General features: G+C 35.5%; 6 protein-coding genes across 7 annotated transcripts; all 6 read right to left on the bottom strand.

Annotated features, from left to right (window-relative positions):
* Positions 1-92: 92 nt before the first annotated feature.
* On the bottom strand, positions 93-5,992 carry LOC103500752 (putative leucine-rich repeat receptor-like protein kinase At2g19210). 2 transcript variants are annotated; one of them, XM_051092048.1, is made up of 14 exons: positions 5,829-5,992; positions 5,582-5,707; positions 4,920-5,478; positions 4,361-4,836; positions 4,136-4,271; positions 3,983-4,054; positions 3,830-3,901; positions 3,662-3,742; positions 3,412-3,566; positions 3,067-3,290; positions 2,453-2,579; positions 1,737-1,799; positions 1,454-1,640; positions 93-780 (listed from the first exon to the last, which is right to left on the bottom strand). In XM_051092048.1, the coding sequence occupies exons 2-14, from the start codon at positions 5,652-5,654 to the stop codon at positions 378-380; spliced, it is 2,628 nt and encodes an 875-aa protein (XP_050948005.1). In that variant the 5' UTR covers positions 5,655-5,707; positions 5,829-5,992; the 3' UTR covers positions 93-377. The 2 variants fall into 2 exon arrangements, with proteins under 2 accessions (XP_050948005.1, XP_008462384.2); XM_008464162.3 differs by having other exon boundaries at positions 5,582-5,992.
* A 1,144-nt stretch (positions 5,993-7,136) lies between these two features.
* Positions 7,137-9,343, bottom strand: LOC103500763 (11S globulin subunit beta-like). Its single transcript, XM_008464171.3, has 3 exons — positions 8,466-9,343; positions 7,930-8,385; positions 7,137-7,828 (listed from the first exon to the last, which is right to left on the bottom strand). Exons 1-3 carry the CDS (start codon positions 9,051-9,053, stop codon positions 7,442-7,444), a joined length of 1,431 nt encoding a protein of 476 aa, XP_008462393.1. The 5' UTR covers positions 9,054-9,343; the 3' UTR covers positions 7,137-7,441.
* A 2,212-nt stretch (positions 9,344-11,555) lies between these two features.
* On the bottom strand, positions 11,556-12,954 carry LOC127151757 (probable LRR receptor-like serine/threonine-protein kinase At2g28960). The gene is made up of 4 exons (XM_051092054.1): positions 12,823-12,954; positions 12,623-12,685; positions 12,357-12,516; positions 11,556-12,249 (listed from the first exon to the last, which is right to left on the bottom strand). The coding sequence occupies exons 1-4, from the start codon at positions 12,854-12,856 to the stop codon at positions 11,826-11,828; spliced, it is 681 nt and encodes a 226-aa protein (XP_050948011.1). The 5' UTR covers positions 12,857-12,954; the 3' UTR covers positions 11,556-11,825.
* Positions 12,955-13,013: 59 nt separating this feature from the next.
* On the bottom strand, positions 13,014-15,613 carry LOC103500762 (putative leucine-rich repeat receptor-like protein kinase At2g19210). The gene is made up of 8 exons (XM_017047347.2): positions 15,541-15,613; positions 14,922-15,462; positions 14,326-14,810; positions 14,079-14,211; positions 13,910-13,981; positions 13,751-13,822; positions 13,574-13,654; positions 13,014-13,461 (listed from the first exon to the last, which is right to left on the bottom strand). The coding sequence occupies exons 1-8, from the start codon at positions 15,611-15,613 to the stop codon at positions 13,014-13,016; spliced, it is 1,905 nt and encodes a 634-aa protein (XP_016902836.2).
* Positions 15,614-17,116: 1,503 nt separating this feature from the next.
* LOC127151760 (probable LRR receptor-like serine/threonine-protein kinase At2g28960) lies at positions 17,117-18,219 on the bottom strand. The gene is made up of 3 exons (XM_051092068.1): positions 18,015-18,219; positions 17,781-17,940; positions 17,117-17,649 (listed from the first exon to the last, which is right to left on the bottom strand). Exons 1-3 carry the CDS (start codon positions 18,028-18,030, stop codon positions 17,226-17,228), a joined length of 600 nt encoding a protein of 199 aa, XP_050948025.1. The 5' UTR covers positions 18,031-18,219; the 3' UTR covers positions 17,117-17,225.
* Positions 18,220-18,320: 101 nt separating this feature from the next.
* LOC103500760 (putative leucine-rich repeat receptor-like protein kinase At2g19210) lies at positions 18,321-19,217 on the bottom strand. The gene is made up of 4 exons (XM_051082922.1): positions 19,078-19,217; positions 18,915-18,995; positions 18,436-18,824; positions 18,321-18,337 (listed from the first exon to the last, which is right to left on the bottom strand). The coding sequence occupies exons 1-4, from the start codon at positions 19,215-19,217 to the stop codon at positions 18,321-18,323; spliced, it is 627 nt and encodes a 208-aa protein (XP_050938879.1).
* Positions 19,218-20,254: the final 1,037 nt, after the last annotated feature.

Here is a 20,254-nt window from a genome sequence, read left to right on the forward strand (position 1 = left end):
AATTTTCATTGAAAAATAGTTACCCATCAACCCAAAAGCTTAATTTTCATTGTATATCATCTAACATCCTCCATACGTGTGAGCTCAAAATATGAAAAAGGTTCAGAAGTGAAAATGAATATTAACCAGAAAGGAAATAACATTGCAAGAGTTTAAACACATGATCTCTTTGATCCATTTAGTCTGATATCATCTTAAATTACCGACCAACTCGAAAGCTTAAACTGATCGGTGAAGGTAAATTTAATTAAATATCATATAACAAATAATTTTTTTTAACAAGAAACAATTTCTTTCATGAAAATAGCAAAGAGTGAGGTATTGAAATACAGAAGGTCCAAAGTAGAACATGAACAACTTATGCTATGCAAGTTCTATTACCTTTCTTGGGGATCTCTAATTGATGAAGACAGAGGGACCAATACAAGGCTGGAACTGAATCCACCATTATTTTCCTGAGAATTCTCCAAGATAGCCAAACATTGCTTCAGTTCCATCACTACCTGTGTCATGGTTGGCCTCTCACTTGAAGATGAAGATACACAGGCCATTGCCAACTCAATAAATTTCCAAATAGAACTATTGTTAATGTCCAATCCTATTTTTGGGTCAACAGTGTTCTTGATTTCTCCTTCCTTGAGCACTGAAATAACCCTTTTGATGACATTGGTTTTGTCCTGAGTTTTTGTTATTGCTGGCTGACCAGTGACAATTTCAAGTAAAATCACCCCAAAGCTATAAACATCACTCTTCTCATTTAACTTGTTTGTCACAGTATACCTGCGGAGAAATATACATCAGGAAAACCTATATCAAAACACAGATTTTTTGGGGAATTTAAAAAAAATGAAGGGGACGTGTTCAAATGTAAGAAGTCTTTAAGTGCTTGTTTGATAATGATCTTGTTGTTTAGTTTTTTGTAGTTTTCATCTTCCTCAAACGATACTGGATTTTGAAAATGCCTCTAGAAATAACACAACTAAGAAACTCGAGGGTAGAGAAGTATTTATAAGCTTAATTTTTAAAAACTGAATGGTTTAAGTTATCAAGAGAGCAGATCAAGTGTGGTAAGATATTATACTCTATCCATGCTGGCATTAAGTTGGCTCCAGAATTCTTCTCTTTGTCAATTTGGTTGTACTTTAATGACTCGTCAATTCAAGATATCCTCGAAGCTGGGAAGCTTTCATTTTCTCTTTTCATTGATTAGTTATCTAGGTTTTCTTTACAGAGAAATTAGTTTTGTTTTTGTTCTCTTTTGGTGTTCTCAGTGTTTTGTCTCCTTTCGTTTATTTTTTTCTATTGTATTTTAATCATTTCATTTCCTTAATGAAAAGTTACGTATCCTTTTTAAGAAAAAAGATCTAACAACTGGTCTGTTGTTTCTATTCCACAGTCAATAATCTGACTACTGACAGGAAATCCAAGAAATAAAATAACAGCAAACACTTACTCTGGATCAAGGTATCCTGGGGTGCCAACAGCTGCAGATGCTTGAGCTCCATCTTCTGAATGGAATGCTTTTGACAAGCCAAAATCAGCTAATTTGGCATGGAGGTTTTTATCTACTAATATGTTTGTAGACTTGAGGTCTCTGTGAATAATTGGTGGCTTACACCCAAAATGAAGGTACTCTAACCCTGTAGAAGATAATATTATAATTTAGCACTGCACTAGTAGTCTAATGAACAATAAAAGAATGGGATTTGAGTTGAGAAAATGTTTGTTTTTCCAACCTTGTGCTGCATCCAGAGCAATTCTCAGTCTCTCCTTCCAGTTCAAGATATGATTGCTCTTTTCTAATCAGATTAGGGGAGAAAAAACTCGGTGAGTTTCTCCGTTTGAATAATCAAACTAACATAGAATTTTAACTCTTTGTATGTTTTCTTCCTCACAATCAATTTTGAAATTGTGTTTCACCCATCCTTAGAATACACTTGACTTCTTACATACGTCAAAAACAAAAGTGAGACCTAGTTTGATAACTATTTGATTTTTTTAAAAAATTAAGAATGTAATCACTATTTCCTCATTGTTTATATATATATATATATTATTATAATTCCGTTCTTTACTTCTTACAAATGTTTTCAAAATCCAAGTGAAGTTTTTTCAAAAACGAAAAAAAGTAGCTTTTAAAACATGTTATTTTTTCTGGATTTTAGTTAAGAATTTGGACTTTTTCTTACGTAATATGCCAATCGAAATAAGATTTGAGAAACCAAGCCACAATTTTAGAAAACAAAAAACCAAAATTCAAATAGTTATCAAACAGTTAGGTTTTATTATTTTTCTTTAATTATTTTGGTTTTCAAATTTTGGCAAACATTATGAGAATGTTTTTAAAAGGTAGATAACAAGTCAAAGAAACACGTAAACTTAATTTGTTTGATATAAGAAAGGCTAAGTAATTAGTTTTTCTCCCATTTTTGTATTTAATCTTATTTTGTACCCGAAAGAAGATCTGCCAAGTTTCCATTTTCCATGTGTTCATAAACCAGTCCTAGGTGAGTGTCTTCATTACAATATCCAAGTACGGAAGTTAAGTTTCCATGGTGAACTGTTGTAAGTAATTGTGCCTGTAATATTGTTAGGACTAAAATTAGCTTAACTTAATTCAAGCTCTTACCAATTACTTTAACATAGAAGAGACTGTACATAAAAAATTAGTGCTGAATTTTGAGAGCTTCACCTGCTGTTAGGAGAATTGTTTAACTGATATGCTTAGGAGATATTTGAGAGTAATTTTGAAATTGTTAAAAGAATTTTTGATGCAATTGCCACAACATGGCATTCTTAGCAAGAATTTATTGCACTAGGAGGATTTGAAAGACATTATGACACTAAGATTTCTTAAGAAGAATGAAACTGTACTTTGACGATTTTCAAGGTTTACGCATTACTTAGCTTAGGTTTCACATTTAAAAGTGTAAAAACACTCTCAAACATGCCCCTTGTGTGTGACAATTGCAAAATTCTATACCATTGTTTTGTTGTTTGATATATATCATATATTATAAGAACATTGCTGAAAATTTAGTGAGGACTCAATATGTTGTTGCTTACCTCTTCCTCAAATTGCTTGTAACCTTGAACTGATGTAGGGGACAGCATTTTCACAGAAACTTGGATGCTATGCAAGTAACCATGATAAACTGTTCCAAATCCACCTTTCCCTATTACCCTCTCAAAGTTGTTTGTTATACTTAAAATTTCAGAGTAGGTAAACTTTGTATTCTCTGGGACTAGTAACGTCTCTCCTTGCTTGCTACTCCCAGAGATCTGTTTTTCTGCATAAGGTATTAGTGCTCCCACAGTTAAAAAAAGTTTAGTCATTTGAAGAGTTACTGCATGTTTGATGAAAATAGAAGCATCTGACCATGGAAAACAAGATCATTGTTTGTGCAATACCTTTCTTCTTTCGTCTCCTTTGGCTCCAAACAATTGCACCTCCGGTTAACAATGCTAATGTAACTCCACCAAGTGATGCTGCTAATGGAATTATATACTCCTTCTTCTTCTTACTGCAGGGTTCTGATAGACAAAGATATGGATTGCCTTCGGCACTTCATAATGAATAACATGAAGTGAGATGCTTAGAATGTATCTGTGACATAATTTCTATTAATTTGGATAGTGTTGGGTTGTTATTATCAGTTACCTCAATGCTAAGGTTTCTTTTCTTGATCTTTCGATAAGTGTCTGCGGAATTATCCCTGAGAGATTGTTGTTTGCCAGGTTTCTAAAAATGAAAAAAGGTGACATGATAACTCTTTACCATAAGATCTAGGTTCCATCTTAGCCTAAGTCGAAGATGCAAGTAACTTACAGAACTCTCAAGAATGGCAGACTAGCTAGAAAATCTGGAACCGTGCCATTCAAATGATTGTTGGACAGATCCCTAATTAAGGCAAGCCAATTGCTTTAGAAAATGCTATTTTGAATGGTAAAGATAATGCTTACAGGTATTTGAGATGCTTACAGGTATTGTAGCATTGTAAGAATTGATATGCGAGAAGAAATTCCCCCAGCCAATCCACTCGACGACAAGTTCCTGATTTCATACCACTTCTTAAAAGAAAAATTTGGGTAAGATTAACAAGTTTTTCCTTCTTGAATATGGATGAGGGCTTACAAAGATATGATTTTCGGTGGGCTGTCGCTAATGTAACTGCAATTAAGGCTGGTCCACGCGTATTTTTGAGGGTAACATGGATCTCCTTGCCAGTTCTTCAGATTGTATGCTAATTTTATGTTCAGCAGTGCCTCAACTGGTATTGAAATGAATGAAAATGATGATTATTAACTTGTTATGAACACAAATGAGGAATATATTATGCATAGATTGTGAAAATGATACTTTCAGCTTGGTCCGTTTGCAACTGTGGGAACTGTTTTTGTACAAAAATCTCAATGGCATTGATTAGGGGTGGAAAACTTGAATTTTCATTTCTTTTCAGGGAGCACTCAAGTTTGCCTCCATTTGCAGCTGTGGTGCCACTACCGCTATAGACTGTGGTTGTTGACAAATACGTAGGAGCCAGTTGCCCATACCATAAGAATCCATTGACCAAGATGTCGAAGGCTCTTAACTCCCCTTTCACCATCTTATGGATATCTGCAAAGTGCATGTAAATATAGAACTGATCCATTTTGGTACGAGTATTCCACGAAATATTCAGGGGCTGATGGGAGCGTTTTGGCGTAACTGCAGTTTCCAAGACAATAGATGGAATTGCAAATCCATTAGACTCAATTGAACTGTTAGAAGATATGTTTTTCGAGCCAGATAAGGTTGAAGACGACCATATCCGATCATAACTATCATTAGGATACCTGAGGAGAAGAGTTACAAGAATCAAGTTAATAAATTCACCAAACAATCTCGGTCGCTGAATTACAAGGAGAATGAGCCTCACCTTACAGTTTGGTTGCTTTCTGAACCATAGTCTAGCCGCTGATGGAGCATCAAGGATCCAGATACTGTCACATAAGTCGAATTATCTAGAGGCCTAATCTCTATTGCTGATATGAAAGGCACTCCTTTTTGAATGTTTATTAGACAGATTTGCATATAATCTAATGTTGGGACATGTATCAGTTCTTTTCTTACTATTTCAGAAGCCTTTGACAGATGAACTGAATCCCAATAATCAACTCCAAGATATAAATCAAATGTTGGTGGTCGTTTTATGTTATCATAGTTGCCATACATGAAACTCACTCTGATCAAGTACTTTTCTCCCCCACTCCCTTGTCTTATGGTGTAACAGCTTCTGTTTCCTTCAGGAAAACTTCTTAGATTCCTGAGTTGGGCGTTGTTAAACTCACTCTGATCCAATTTTCTACTGTATTCAGGCGATATATCATGGATTTCACCGGTATCGATAAACTCGGCATCAGAAACATACTTGAGCGTTGTTATATCGTCAGTATAATTTGAATTTGCTGGTATACCACAATCTATGCTAATGAAACCTTCAAAGCAAAAGGAAATAAAATCATTATCCCTCTTTTTTTCTTTTTCTTTTTTTTTACAAGCTTGGAATGTGAAAAACTTCGAAAGAATAACAAATTGAACCTGATTGATCTTGACCATCAACATGGACCAGAAGGAGAGGCAAAAATGCATAAAGTAGTAGAAGTCTAGGCATTTCAGATCACCCTTTGGATGATCTTCCAAAGAAAACCCCCACCTTTGAGATTACTTCTCGAAAGAAATATGCAATAAATTAGATATATTCTTCTTGCAGGTGACCTCAGAACTACCAAATTGATTAATTGGGGCCAATGGAGGCAGCCACAAAGAGTAAGAATTGGTCATCTACCTGGAAAAGCAAGTACTATTCAACAGGCAACTTCTGCATAATTTTCCATCAGCAAGAGCCTTAAACACAACCATTTGTCAATATCGAGAATGTGTTTTTGATGGAAAGGAACCAAGGAAAGATGGAATTAAGAGTGAAAATTCCATAGGAGAAAGTTGCAGAAAATGAAACTTTGTAGCCATTGATACTTCAGAGTTTGAAACAGTCCAAGTCAATGGAGTTGACCACTTCTTTATTTATGTTTTGACTTGTTTTTATTACAAAATGTACTTGTCTATGCTTATTATATTACCTATGGAGCCACAAGATGCCTTAAAATATCATAGATAAGAAGCATCCGAAAAAAAAAAAATCATGGGTAAAGTATTATGAAATGTTCCAATTTCTTTCTTTCTTTCCTTCTTTCTTTTTTGATGGAAGGATAGGTTTGTTTATTAATTTACTTTTATTATAACATTTTAAACTTCTATAAGACTCTAAATTGACTGGACTTTGCAGTAGAGTTGTTTGGTTAAATTAGAATCTAAGCCTAAAAAGAAGAATATAACCGATTTTGAATTGATAATTATGTAGAACTTACATTAACTAATTCAAATGGATAATAAATTAATAAATTACGAAAGCAACTATAGTTGATTTGAGCTTTTTAAAAATGAATGCGGTTCAAACTTTGCCAACCTTGTTTGTTCTAAAATAATTCATTAAATTGATTGGTTAAAATAAAATCGTCAAAATCAACCGTTATAGATTAGTCAAGTGGTAAAAAAGGTATAAGGAGCTCACTAACTAAGTAAATTAGGATACTCAAAGGTCAATCAAATAAACTCTTCGGATCTGCCACCGTATATAAGCATTTGGTTTGGCGGGGATCCTCCGGTTTGACCGTTAAGTAGAGGATGGTTGGATACATGATGATTCCCGCTCAATTAAACTAATTTAACGGAAAGAACGAACCAATTAGGGCACAGTTATTTACACCCATAGAATCTAGGTGTTTAGCTCTGAAATTGCAAAATCCATGAATCTAATTTCAAATTCGAGTTCAGTGAGTATGTAGATCTCAGATGAAGTATCGATTCGATGAAACCAGTTGAATTACTTCACCGGGGAACTGAAAGCTGAAAGCTGAAGGCAGAAAGAACGGAGAACAGTAATGCCAGTTGGTATAATTACTTCACATTGGGATGAGAATGGTTCGCAGGGTTTAAACAAAAACAATCATCTTATGTTCTTCGTAGGGTAGGAAGAAGGTACAATTTTTAGAAATTATTGTTGGAAATTGGTAAGCTTTTCCTTAAAATCTTAATATAAAAAGAAGGGATTCATATTCATCCATAAGCATCGAATAGGGAATGAAAGGCCGCGAAACAACATTTTTATTTTTGTTTATTAATTTGAACACAAAATAGAGGCGCAAATATTATTATTTTTATTATTAAAACTCAGTGTCTTTCTGAGAGATTTCTCCATTTTTTCCGGCCGATAACAAGCTGGCTCGTCGGCGGCATCACCTGAAAGCTCGCTTTTTATTCCCTAAATTACCATTAACTACTACATATATCTTATATATATATATATGCTTCCCTTCCCATTACATTGTCATCTTCATCTCTTCACTCTCTTCTTCCCTGCGACCTTCCTGGACTGAAAATCCTCATCTCCGGTTGTCCGTACTTCAGCCGCTGTGCCTCTTCCCTTGAAATCCTGTACATGTTTGACAGAACTCCCAACGGAAGCAACCTCATCTGTGAAACTCTTCCCGCCAGCAAGTTCGTGATTGCGTTGTCGTTTGTCTTGAATGCAATCCACTCGAATCCTCTGTCGCTTGCTCTTGTCATCACCACGAAGTTCTGTGGAATCACTAGTACCTGTCCTTCCCGGACCTCGCCGTCGAACACCGATTGACCGTAGTTGTCCACCACTTGCACTCTCGCGCTGCCTCTCGTAGCGTACGCCACTGTATGGGCGTTCACTGTGTAGTGCGGTGCCGATATCGCGTTCTGCGGTGAAAAATTTTGAGTTGTTAAGATTTTGAGATTTGAAGAGATCTTATGCTATTACTGTTGTTGTTAGATTGGGAGAAATGGTTTTAGAGACTTACGCTGTAGAGGACTCCTCGTTCGGCGCTGAGGCGGACTTGGCGGAGGAAGGGGAGGTTATTGAAGTTGGCGGTGGAGATGCGGCCGCCGCGTGGGTTGAACACATCGGCATGTTCTGATCGGCCAATGTTATGCTTCAATCGGAGTGTGCATACGGTTTCTTCGAAGCCATTTTCTGATTCTTTTTCAACGTATCTTCCTCTTGATCTTTCTTGATCGTCTCTCTCCGGCATAAGCACATCGAAATCTTCTTCGGTAAACACGATTCTGTCCCTATCGTCGTTTTCTCCCTTCAACCGCCTAACCAATCCACTGTCTACTTGGAAAGCTTCTTCCAGAAATTCATCTGCAAATCCACTGAACACATTGCCTGATTTCTCTCCAGTGGATTCTCTGAAGCTTCTTCCTTCCCGTTCCCCTCTTCGCATCATCTCTGGTCTTCCGGCGAGGTAAAATTTCTGTAACAAACACACCAATTTAAGGTTTCTTGTTCAAATCAGTAATTAAATCGTTATACTCTGTTTTTTGTTCAACTTACTCTGGCGAATGGATCGATTTGATTGGCAACATTGCGCGTGTCAACGAACACGACCAAGATGAGATCAGACTGTCCACGGTTATAAATCCATTGAGAAACTCCAGCCGGGAGGACAAGGAGATCGCCCTCTCTGAAATGGCGGATCTTCTGGTGCTGGTCTCTGAAGTTTCCAGACGACTGCGATCTTCGTAAATCAGTTTCGTAAGTCTCGGGACAGCCAGGCATTGCAACACCGCGAATACCAGCACCTTGGACGACGAAAATGAGTTTAGGAGCATTAGTGAATCCGGGTAGAAGCAGACCTTTGGGTCGGATTGTATGGCGGACCATATTTACTCCGGCGCACTGGAACTCCTCATTGTTGGGTTCCCATAGTTCAGTGTAACCAGCCTCCGCCTCAATCCGGCGAGCGGGCTCTTCAGCTCTGAGATTCTCGAGATGGCAGGCTTTGGGAGAGTGGAAACGGTGCTGCTGCCTAGCTTCACTGCCTTGGAAGCCCCAACTCCAGGGAAATTGGTCGGTCTGAGAGAGGCAGCCATTGATGAAAACTGCTAAACATAAGAAAGCAAGAAGAGAAGAGCGAGCCATGGTGAGGGAGATGAGAAGAGAAGGCTGGTTGGTTGGTTAGTGTGAGGAAGGAAGAGGAAGGTGGCGGAGAATTTATAGGGGGGCGGAGGAAGGACGGTGGTGACAAGTGGATGGGGGCGGTAGTAACAGAATACGTGGTGGAGGGATTGATGAAGAGACGCACCAGTTGCCATGGCGTTTCTGACTTGTTGGTAGAGTGGGTGCTCTTCCAAGCCTCCACGGACCATTGTTGTTCAGGAAGGAAGATCCACCTCATTTTTGTCCATTCTGAGGTATGTAAACCCTTTTCAGAACTTCTAATTCTTTCAATTTTTTGTTTTTCTCTTTTTCCCTTCTAATTCCTTTCTTCAGAAATTGGAATTTTATGTTTAGGTTACACTTGCCTGTGTTTAAAATTGCTGATAATGGAGATAGCATGTTTACAACTACTTTAACATTTATTATCGTTAACTTGCTGATAATTTAAGGGATTTTCAAACATTGCTGATCTAACTATTTGTGTTGTTAGGAATTGTGAGATCAGGTTAGCATGATATTTAGTTTATAGTGAGACAGGGGAATAAGCACTAATTATTCTTAAGTCTAAACTATCAGTTGTTTTTTTATTTTATTACCCATTTCAACTGAGAACCACCTTTTAATTTTTGGGCAAAGCTTCGGATATTCTGTTTTAGAGTATGGAAAAACCACAAGCATTTATATGTCACTACTACATCAACGTTTCAAATTTAATGTTATAAACTCTATCAAGGAGGAATTTTTTTAAAATGGTCGAAGGTTGTTATTGCATATGTTGGGTTCTCATCTCATGCAGTATTTTGTGTCCATGTTCTCAAGCTTAGATGACGTTTAAGTTTTCCGTTAAAGCTTTGCCTTGAAAGAGTCTAACAGTCTTTACATGATAAGCTTCTTCATTGGTTTACTTGCTTTGGTTTAAAGCTTGTAAATATTTTATTAGAATGATTCTCATACAACGGGAGATGGACTCTATTCATCGAGTTTGTTATAAGTGGGGGATACAAGAGAAATTAATCTAGAATATTGTCGAATTAGCCTTATTTTTCATTTGGTTATTCTAGTCCTAAAAAAAGAGTATTCTTCCTCGAGTTTTGAAAGAAAAAAGAAGGAAACAAAGAATGAAATAAACTTGTTCAATCGAGTATGACCAACCTCTTGAATAAAAATATTTTGATCAAAGAGTTAAATTCAAGATAGAAAATGTCACTGGAGGTTGAACATGTCCATTAACCATAAACCCACGAGGGATGTTTTCATCAAGCTCATTCAAAACTGTAACAAGAGGAACAATGTCTGTGTCGTTGTTCTTGCTCGATTTTTTGACTTCTACCTTTATTTAGAGTTTCGTTGTCTGATACCTCTTCCTCATCTTCTTTGTTGGATTTTTCTTGTTCGTTTGAGACTACTTCCGAATCAACATCTCCAAAATTTTCCTTTTTTTCTACTTTGTTTGTGTGATTTTTGCCCCAATTACCTCCGTCAAATACATAGCTCTCAAAATTTTTCGCAAGGTTATCTTCAGGATTTTTTATTTGAAAGGTTACCGAGATTCCTTTTCTATCTTCAATATACAAAATTAATTTTTTTCGAACTCTTGCAAATGAATTGATCATTAATCTATACTTTAGTCATTTTCCAACAAACATTGAAATTCTTTTGTTTTTTTCTTTATTTTCTCTGATGTTATAGGATCAAAGTTCTTAAGTATGTTTCAATCTCATAGTATGTAGTGGATTGATTAGTTGATTTTCTTGAATAGGAACGTCTTTCTGGATTGTATTTCATAACAACAAGAGTAATTTTGTGTACTGAACATTTCTTGGCTTGCAAAAATCCATTTTCTAACGATTCTTAAATTTTTTCTTTCTTATCTTGAATTTTAGAGGTTCCCCTTAAAAAAAGGAATACTATTGTAGGTATGAGTAGTAATAGGATTTGGGTAAAAGTGACTAATAGGAGCATAGCAATTAAGGTATGTACCCTTGATTAAGAGAAGTTTGAATCTCCCATCTCACTTGTCGTTAAACTCAGGAAACAAAAAGAAATAAAAGGAAAATAGGATCATTAGAGGTGTGAAATGTTTATGCAGGCAAGAGAGTAAATATCCTCTCAAATGTCAGTATTATTTCATAATGAATGTTTTTGAGATGTGTAATATCCTCAGAAAAGTTTATGCGCACAAAAGAGTATTCAATTAATATTTCTGTTAATCCTTCTCAAATAAATAAATTAATTAATTAAAACTTTTGTCAATTGCATTGTTATCTTTTGAAATTTCTAGTCAACAGTAGACACTTTTGTGGCAGAACAAGATCATAAATTTTACTTTTTGGTTGTGTTGAAGATTTGTTTGATAGCATTTGAATGTTTTGATGCTGGGTTAGCATTATTTTCCTCTTTTGAATTTGAATCTGGATTTAGGTTAAAATTGACTTCATAAAATAACAATTGAGCCCTTATCCAAAAGGTCATTAAACGCATTTAGGAATGAAGCTGCTTTATGAATTAATTTATTTACTTCGCTCATGTGATAAGAAAGTTTTCTTCAACACCACCAAAAGACAAATCAAATTAGATAACAGTTTTTCACATTATTCTATTAACAATAGATATTTATGTTGGTGTTGAAGGCGAAATTTATCCTTTTCAGGTTTCAATGGCAAATGATAAAATCTAACAACTTAGATGAATTCTGGAAGGTAAACCCCCAATATCAGATGAATGGGAAAGAGCAAGATGCTGTTCAAATGAACTTCACCTTGCCATGGGACCTGATTGAGGGGGCAAAACCATGTAGATGGATGTCATTTCAACGGACTCTGTTGAATTAGAAGGGTGACTATCAGGTGTTCGGCTCAATTCTGTGGCTAAGCAACTTTTCAGTTCTGCCAGCACTTGATTTATTGTTGGCCTTCTCTCAGAATTAACTGCTACACAAGCCATTGCTACTTCCACTGCTTTTCGAACAGATTGTATGTTATATTCTCCTTTTAATCTTGGGTCTCCTATATTTCGAATGTCACCTTGTGCAACCATGGAACCAACCCATTTAACTATATGAACTGAATTCTGGCCCTGGGATTTCGATATCACTGGTCTGCAACTCACTATCTCCAACAGAGCGATGCCGAAGCTATACACATCACTTTTTGGACTCAGCCTGTTTGATGTTTTGTACCTGAAAGACAGGGCATAAAGTTTCTTCATATTTTTCTTTCACATTTTCTTTTCTTTTTAGGAAAAACTAAATGACCTCATTGAAAAATGTTTGAAATTAGTAGTTACTCTGGGTCAAGGTAACCAGTCTTATCATTTGTTGGGTAGCTCTTGGAAAGACCAAAGTCAGAAAGTTTAGCTTGGAAATTTTCAGCTAACAAGATGTTTGCATGTTTCACGTCTCCATGGACAATTGGTGGCTTACAACAAGCATGCAGATATTCTAGTCCTGCATTTTGTAAACTCGATACCGCACAAGGTTTTCATTTTGTAGAGGACAAAAGCAAAACTTGATAATGTGTTTGTGAAGATGTTTGAAAGGAAACTTATCTCACCTTGCGCTGCATCAATTGCTATTCGGAGTCTATCTTCCCAACTTATGACACTTGAACTTATCTCTGCATATCCAATAAAAAGAACAGGGAAGCCTAATGTTTTCATTCTTTTTATTTAAGTGGAACTAAAATTTTCAGTAGCACTTGGAATGTGATGCATGTGTTTCAAATCTTTGCTAGACGCTAAAAGAAAACGTTACCAGAAAGGCGCTGTGCTAAACTTCCATTGGCCATGTACTCATAAATGAGGCCAAGATGAGTTCCTTCGTTCAAATACCCTACAAGGTTTGTCAAGTTTCGGTGGTGGACTTTAAGAAGAATGGTAACCTGTATGAAAGGACATCTTTTTAGTCTGATAAGAAAGTGTGAGCTAAACATTTTTTATGAGATACTATATACAAATACATTCCTCTTCTTTAAATTGATCGTGGCCTTGTATTGCTGATGGTGCTAGCATCTTCACAGCCACTTGAATATCATCAATCAACCCATGATAAACTGCTCCAAAATTACCTCTACCAAGAATCTGGTCAAAATTGTTAGTCATTGTTACAACTTCAGAATAAGTAAACTGCCGCCTTCTCGTTTTCAAAGAACTGCCTTCAATGTCCTTGTTGGTTTGCGAACGATCCACCTCCAAGACATCTTTATCTTTTTCTTTCCTTTTTCTTCTAGCAATACAAAAGACAATCCCTGCAATTGTGGAAATAGCAAGTAGGCCACCCACTGATGCTACTACTGGAATCACAAACTTGTTCTTTTCTTTCTGCTTCTCTCCTTTCTGCTCCTCAGTGCAATCACTTAAAGGATGTGCTTCAAGCTTTGGATTACCTTTCACTCTGTCGTCAATAAATTTTCATTAGTAGGCATGTTAGACGTACAACTTGAAATTGAAATATTACTTACAAGTTCAGCTATTCTAAGTTCTTCCCCGAGAACTAATTCTGATACCTCAGTGATAGTGAATTATCATTGAATCTTCTTAAGAGTTCAGGTGGAATTGGACATGAGAGATTGTTGTTCTCCAAGTTTCTGTAAATAGAGAGAATAATTTTTCAGTTATCCTACAAACTACCTGGTCCTTGACTTTTTTTTTTAATTATTTTATTTTCATTGTAAGTAACTTACAGGACTTTGAGATTTGACAATTTGGACAGAGAATCAGGCAGTTTTCCTGTTAAGCCATTGTTTGACAAGTCCCTGAAATTAAAACTCTATTTACTATAATTGGTTTTAAGATTAAATTGGAGATCCTAGTTTAGATATTGTTTAAAGTAAGATACTTACAGGGTCTCTAGGGCTGCTAGATTGGATACAACCGGAGATATGTCTCCTGTCAGACCACTTGACGACAAGTTCCTGTAAGTTTTTTTATTAGTTTATTTATCTCAACGCATATGTTTGGCTGGGAAACTTGGATGGTTTATTTCTAAGTAAAAAGCATGCATATACTTACAATGATATGATTCTTGGAATTGACTCATTGGTACAACCTACACCATTCCAAGGATATGCTTTGGGGATGCATGGATCTCCTTGCCAATCTTTGATGACTCCGTAAGTTGACTTTAATTTTCTCATTGTATCCACTGATTTTCAGTGTATTGCATTCACGAAATCAGTACTCAAGATTAAATTTTTGTGCCATCAGAATGTAAAAGCTGAAAATAAGAATCTAACAATGGAAAGTCAATTCATCATACCATCTTCCTGATCTGATTCTAGTTCTGAGATCTCAATTCTGAAATATATTTCTAAAGCATTGATGATTGGAGGAAGTGTTGAATTTTCAGTTCGAAAAAATGAAAAGTTGTGTTGTTTTTGTGGGAATTCCAATGGTTTGGTTTTATAATAGCTGCTTGGATACAAGTAGTCGGGAATAATAGGTCCATCCCAATATTGCCCGTTATGACTGATGTTGAACCCTCGGAATTGTTTACGTTGAAGCTTTACCAACTCTGCGAAGTGAAGGTATATATAATACTGGGTATTTTCATCATGTGACTCCAACTTAAAATTAATAGATTGACTCGAGTTTTTTGGTGTGATAGCGGTTTCCATGACTATGGCTGCTGGATGGTACTCGTTGCGGCCGTCAGCATTTATGGTAAGAGAGGTGTTTAATCGAATGAAATATTCATCATTATTGACAGCATACCAAATTCGATCGAAAACATCATAAGGGTACCTGAAACAAAGGGGCACGCACACAAGAAATATTCCTTTTAACCATATTAGAAGTTTCTTGCTGTGATATACAAAAACGCGTGGCAAAGTTGATGTATCAATAATAACTTACCTGTATTTTTCAATTGAATTCGACCCCAGATTCTGTCGATAAAGAGTTGACAAGGATCCAAATTGAATTGGGTAAATATCATTTGGTAAAGGTCTAAATTCCAATGCAGAGATGAAAGGTATTCCAGTTCCCGTATTTATTAGACAGATTTGAACTCTATTTACTGATGGATTATGTATGATTTCTTTGTAGACCTCACCTGCTAAGTACGTAATCTCCACTTTATCCCACAAGCTATCTCCAAAATAGAGATCAAATATTGGTAATTTATTTAACCCATCATAATTTCCATACACGAAGCTTGCTCGAATTAAGTATTTCTTTTGACTGATAATATTGCTTATGTTGTAACAGTTTCTGGTTTCTTGACGAAAGCTTCTAAGGGACCGTAGTTGTCTTTGTTTGAAGCTTTTATAGTTTACCTTTATGCTTTTGCTTTCACCACTGTTTATATATGCTGCATCTGAAATGTAGTCAATCTTCGTTGTTGGCTCCTTGTATGTTGAATTTTCCGGTAATCCACAATCCAAGCTTATAAAACCTGAGAGATAATTTTAGTCAGATACTATTTAATGAATGTTTATATAGAAATGTACAAAGGATGATTAACAATTTTTACCTGATTGATCTTGAGCTTGAACAGCAAGTACAAGAGCTAGACCAACCAGAAAAGATATTGCTTTTGCGTTCATCATCACCCTTGGGAATTTCTCTCAGATTTGCTGCAGATAAGAATTCAAGTCAGTTATCTTGGCTTGTTAGGCCTTCCAAGTAATGTTCTTATATGTCTAATTCATATTTGTGCCTTGACATTGAACATTTCATTTCTTCTCATCATTATTATACTTCCATTATAATTTTGATTTATAGACTTTTAAAATATATTTTGAAGATGTGACTTTTATCGGTGACATTAAAAATTAGAAGTTCACTTACTTTATTATAAAAGACATTATCTTCAAATTATAATTCAACTGATTACCTTAAATAATATAATTTTTTATGTCTTGACGAATTCTGAACATTGCAATGATAATATTTTGAATGTGATATTCTCGTTAAATTTGGCAAAATAACAGAATTGGAGATCTAGCATTGAGACTCCAAAGAAAGGTTCATATTGTTAGATCTAAATGTTTTGCAGGTTATAGATCTTGGCCATAGATATTAAATCATAGAACCTACAAGATATCTTCTAACGTTCCACTAATTCAACCGATAAGGAATGTCTTTTCCTTCTTCAAATCAAGCAGTTCTAATTTGGGATATTGCTGCTCATGTTTGTAAGTTGACTTGAACTTGGTCTATCATTTTTTTAAAAAATAAATTTTCTGAGTTCAAGAATGTACTGATTTATTATTTTTTCATGGCAGGACTTGGTCATCTATTAGAATGCAACCAGTTGGACAAAGAGAATTTCAGCCCCAATCATCTGGCTTCATGCTGTCCTCAGCAATGTTATTATTTAGACTTTAAAAGCCCTCTATCTTATGGCCTATTTTCCCATGCTGCGGGCAACCAGATGAGCACCTAAATAATAACTGATATGACATTTTTGTCTAAAGATTGTTCTATTTTTCATTTCCATAGTTATTGTATTAAACAAAGAAAATTGTAAACTCAATGAGCACCAATGTAATTTATTTCATTTTGTTTTCCAAAGGAGACGAACTTCTTTATTAATGTTAAAATCTCAAGGTTATTCTGTCTTAATCTATTTATTATTCAACTCAAAGGTAATAGTTTAGGTTAAATTAAATATAACGTTCGATTCATAGTTTCATATCGAATGAATTGATTTTTAAAAAGTTTGATATGTCAAAATAGTTTATGAATTTAAAATTATGTACTTTTTAAATTTTAGAAACAGACATGAACTGAACAGTTACTTTTGATTTATCTTTATTATTATGATGAAAAAGTACCTGCATAACTATCGACTACTTCATCCCCGAATAAAAAGGAAAAGGAAAAGTCTTAAACCCTGTTTTGTAATTACTAATTAGAAAGAAAACAGCTTTCTGGATCTTACTTAGGTTTCAAAATGTAATCTTTTCTACTTTCTAGCTTCAAGCATTTTCATGAATGCTGGCTTTGTTCACTAGTGTTAGCTACTAAATTAACTTAAAATAATCATGATGGTCATAAAAATAATTATTATGAGATGGATCAGAGACAACCCAAAGAAGAAGAAGCAATTAAAGCATGACTTTTATTTATTTATTTTTGCATGAAGTCGAAATTTGTACGTTTGGAAATTTTAACAACACACTTAAATGATACGTTCTGATATTCTGACGAATTTCACCTTGCCATGGGACCTGTTTGAGGAGGCAAAACCATGTAGATTGATGTCATTTCCGTAGATTCTATTGAGTGAGGAGCTTGATTCTCCGGTGTTCGACTCAGTTCTATTGCCAAACAACTTTTCAGTTCTGCCACCACTTTATTCATTGTTGGCCTTCTCACTGAATTTACTGATACACAAGCCATTGCTACTTCCACCGCTTTACGGACAGAGGTTATGTTATACTCTCCTTTTAATCTTTTGTCTGCTATGTTTCTAAAATCACCTTGAGCAACCATATGGCCAACCCATTTAATTATATGAATTGAATCCTGTCCTTCGGATTCAGATATCACTGGTTTGCAACACACTATCTCTAACAGTGTAAGGCCGAAGCTATACACATCACTTTTCGGACTCAACCGGTTTGATGTTTTGTACCTGAGAGACAAGCCATTATGTTCCTTCAAATTTGTTTCTTTCCATTGCTTTCCTTCAAATTTTTTTCTTTCCATTGCTTTTCCAAGGAAAAGCCAAAAGAAATTTGAGAAATGTTTGAAATTTGTGCTTACTCTGGGTCAACGTAACTGGCGTTATCATTTGTTGGGTAGCTCTTGAAGACACCGAAGTCAGAAAGTTTAGCTTGGAAATTTTCAGTCAACAAGATGTTTGCTGGTTTCACATTTCCATGGATTATTGGTGGCTTACAACCATCATGTAGGAACGCTAGTCCTGTATTCAGGGTTTTGGACAAAAATAAATGTGGATACTTTGTTGCAAAGAAGTTTGAAAGAAACACGACACACCTTGTGCTGCATCCATTGCTATTCGGAGTCTATCTTCCCAACTTAGGACACTTGAACTTATCTCTGCATATTCAATGAAAACAGTGGAAGGAGGCCTCAATTTTCATTTTTGTTCTTGAAACGAGTTTTAAATTTTCAATATAATAGGAAAGCTGATGCATGTGTTTCAAATCATTGATAGATACTAGAAGATTACCATAAAGGTGCTGTGCTAAACTTCCATTGGCCATGTACTCGAAAATTAGGCCAAGGTGAGTTCCTTCACACAAATACCCTTCAAGCTTTGTTAAGTTTCTGTGCTGAACATTAAGAAGAGTAGCAACCTGTATGAAATTAGCATCCTTTTAATCTGATAAACAAGTGTGAGGAAAATATTTTTATGAGTATCAAATATGAAATACTAAATATAAATATAAAATACATTCCTCTGCTTTGAATTGATCATGGCTTTGTATTGCTGACGGGGCTAGCATCTTCGCAGCCACTTGAATATCATCCATCATCCCATGGTAAACTGCTCCAAAACTTCCTCTCCCAAGAATCCTCACAAAATTGTTGGTCACTCTCACCACTTCAGAATAAGTAAACTGGCGTCTTCTGGTTTCCAAAGAACCGTCACCAACGTTAGTCTTGATTTCTGGACGATGCACCTCCACGGCATCATTACCTTCTTGTTTCCTTTTTGATCTAGCAATCCAGAAAATAATCCCCGCAATTATGGCAATGATAAACAGACCTCCAATTGATGCTACTACTGGAATTACAACTTTGTTTTTCTCCTTCTTTTCCATCTCGTTATTGCATTTTACACTGTCATGAGATTTTCACAAGCAGGCTTGTTAGGCTTACAGTTTGAAATTGGAATAATATTTATAAATTCATCTATCCCAAGAAAGAGACCTTAATGATAGTAAACTATCATTGAATCTTCGTATGAGTTCAGGTGGAATTGGACATGAGAGATTGTTGTTCTCCAAATTTCTGTACAAAGAATAAATACATTTTTAAACATCTTTCAAACTGCATCTTCCCTTCATTGACTTCTTCATTTTATGTAACTTACAGTACTTCGAGTTTTGACAATTTGGATAAATCAGGTACTTTTCCTGTTAAGTCATTGTTTGACAAGTCCCTGAAATAAAAACTCAATTGATATTGTAATTGGTCAAAGGATGTAATTGTGTCTTGTTCATCCAATTTCATTGTACCGTTTAAATGAGAGAATACTTACAAAATTTGTAAGGCCGTTAGATCAAGTATATCAGTTGATATAAGGCCTGTCAAATTGCTCGATGACAAGTTCCTGCAAGATTTTTTTTAATTCAATTATGCTGTTGTCTGGCAAAATCTTAGATGAAAAGGTTGTTATTTCCTAAGCGAAGTGTGTATGTACCGTATGCACTTACAGTGATATGATTCTTGGGCTTGATTCATTGCTGCAACCTATACCACTCCAAGGATATGCTCTCGGGATGCATGGATCTCCTTCCCAATCGTTGATCACTTTGTAAGTTGACTTTATTTTTTTGATTGCGTCAACTGATTTCCATACAATGCATTTACTTAATTATCAATCTCGTTTAAACTTTTTGTGTGATTAAATGTAAAAGGCAGAGCTAAGATGATAATAATGAGAAATGGAATCAGCATACCATCTCCCTGATCTGATTCTAGTTCTAAGATCTCAATATTGGAATAAATTTCAGCAGCATTGAAGATTGGAGGAAGAGTTGAATTTTCAATTCGAGTGAGAGTTAACTCGTGTTGCTTTCCGGGGTCCAATGGTTTGATGTTGTAAATGCTGCTTGTATTCAAGTAATCAGGAATAATAGGTCCCTTCCAATAATTCCCATTATGGCTTATGCTGAAGCCTCTAAACTGATTGCGTTTAAGCTTGACCAGCTCAGCAAAGTAAAGATATGCATAATACTGGGTATTTTCATCATTTGTCTCCCATATAAGAGAAAAAGGGCTGCTTGCTTCTTTTGGGACTATAGTAGTTTCCATAACAATGGCTGGTGGCTGGTTCTCTGATTGGTTGACATCTACAGTGAGGGAGGTACTTAATCGATCAAAATATTTATCATTATTAACGGGAAGCCAAATTCGATCGAAAACATCATAAGGGAACCTGAAACGAAGGCACTCACATAGAATAGAAATGAGCCTCGTTCAATAAAATTTCTTGTGATATAGATTAATTTCAGTCTAAATTGATAAATCATAAATAAGTCACCTGT

This window comes from Cucumis melo, chromosome 1, assembly GCF_025177605.1.
Source record: "Cucumis melo cultivar AY chromosome 1, USDA_Cmelo_AY_1.0, whole genome shotgun sequence".
In the NCBI taxonomy this organism is placed as follows: Eukaryota; Viridiplantae; Streptophyta; class Magnoliopsida; order Cucurbitales; family Cucurbitaceae; genus Cucumis; species Cucumis melo.

What these genes read in the sequence shown, in the direction of transcription:
- LOC103500760 (XM_051082922.1), bottom strand. Translation starts at nt 19,217, where the DNA reads ATGAAATTGGATGAACAAGACACAATTACATCCTTTGACCAATTACAA. An exon ending in TTGTCAAAACTCGAAGTACT is followed by an intron (nt 18,996 to 19,077) that starts GTAAGTTACATA and finishes TTCTTTGTACAG; the next exon opens with AAATTTGGAGAACAACAATC. An exon ending in GATAGTTTACTATCATTAAG is followed by an intron (nt 18,825 to 18,914) that starts GTCTCTTTCTTG and finishes ATCTCATGACAG; the next exon opens with TGTAAAATGCAATAACGAGA.
- LOC103500752 (XM_051092048.1), bottom strand. Translation starts at nt 5,654, where the DNA reads ATGCCTAGACTTCTACTACTTTATGCATTTTTGCCTCTCCTTCTGGTC. An exon ending in TGATGGTCAAGATCAATCAG is followed by an intron (nt 5,479 to 5,581) that starts GTTCAATTTGTT and finishes TTTGCTTTGAAG; the next exon opens with GTTTCATTAGCATAGATTGT. An exon ending in CCACCGAAAATCATATCTTT is followed by an intron (nt 4,055 to 4,135) that starts GTAAGCCCTCAT and finishes GTATGAAATCAG; the next exon opens with GAACTTGTCGTCGAGTGGAT.
- LOC127151760 (XM_051092068.1), bottom strand. An exon ending in GCCAGTTACGTTGACCCAGA is followed by an intron (nt 17,650 to 17,780) that starts GTAAGCACAAAT and finishes CTTGTCTCTCAG; the next exon opens with GTACAAAACATCAAACCGGT.
- LOC127151757 (XM_051092054.1), bottom strand. Translation starts at nt 12,856, where the DNA reads ATGGCCAATGGAAGTTTAGCACAGCGCCTTTCTG. An exon ending in TTTAGCACAGCGCCTTTCTG is followed by an intron (nt 12,686 to 12,822) that starts GTAACGTTTTCT and finishes TTGGATATGCAG; the next exon opens with AGATAAGTTCAAGTGTCATA. An exon ending in ACTGGTTACCTTGACCCAGA is followed by an intron (nt 12,250 to 12,356) that starts GTAACTACTAAT and finishes CCTGTCTTTCAG; the next exon opens with GTACAAAACATCAAACAGGC.
- LOC103500762 (XM_017047347.2), bottom strand. Translation starts at nt 15,613, where the DNA reads ATGAACGCAAAAGCAATATCTTTTCTGGTTGGTCTAGCTCTTGTACTT. An exon ending in AGAATCAGATCAGGAAGATG is followed by an intron (nt 14,212 to 14,325) that starts GTATGATGAATT and finishes ACTGAAAATCAG; the next exon opens with TGGATACAATGAGAAAATTA. An exon ending in ATTCCAAGAATCATATCATT is followed by an intron (nt 13,982 to 14,078) that starts GTAAGTATATGC and finishes AAAAACTTACAG; the next exon opens with GAACTTGTCGTCAAGTGGTC.
- LOC103500763 (XM_008464171.3), bottom strand. Translation starts at nt 9,053, where the DNA reads ATGGCTCGCTCTTCTCTTCTTGCTTTCTTATGTTTAGCAGTTTTCATC. An exon ending in AAATCGATCCATTCGCCAGA is followed by an intron (nt 8,386 to 8,465) that starts GTAAGTTGAACA and finishes TGTTTGTTACAG; the next exon opens with AAATTTTACCTCGCCGGAAG. An exon ending in AACGAGGAGTCCTCTACAGC is followed by an intron (nt 7,829 to 7,929) that starts GTAAGTCTCTAA and finishes TTTTCACCGCAG; the next exon opens with AACGCGATATCGGCACCGCA.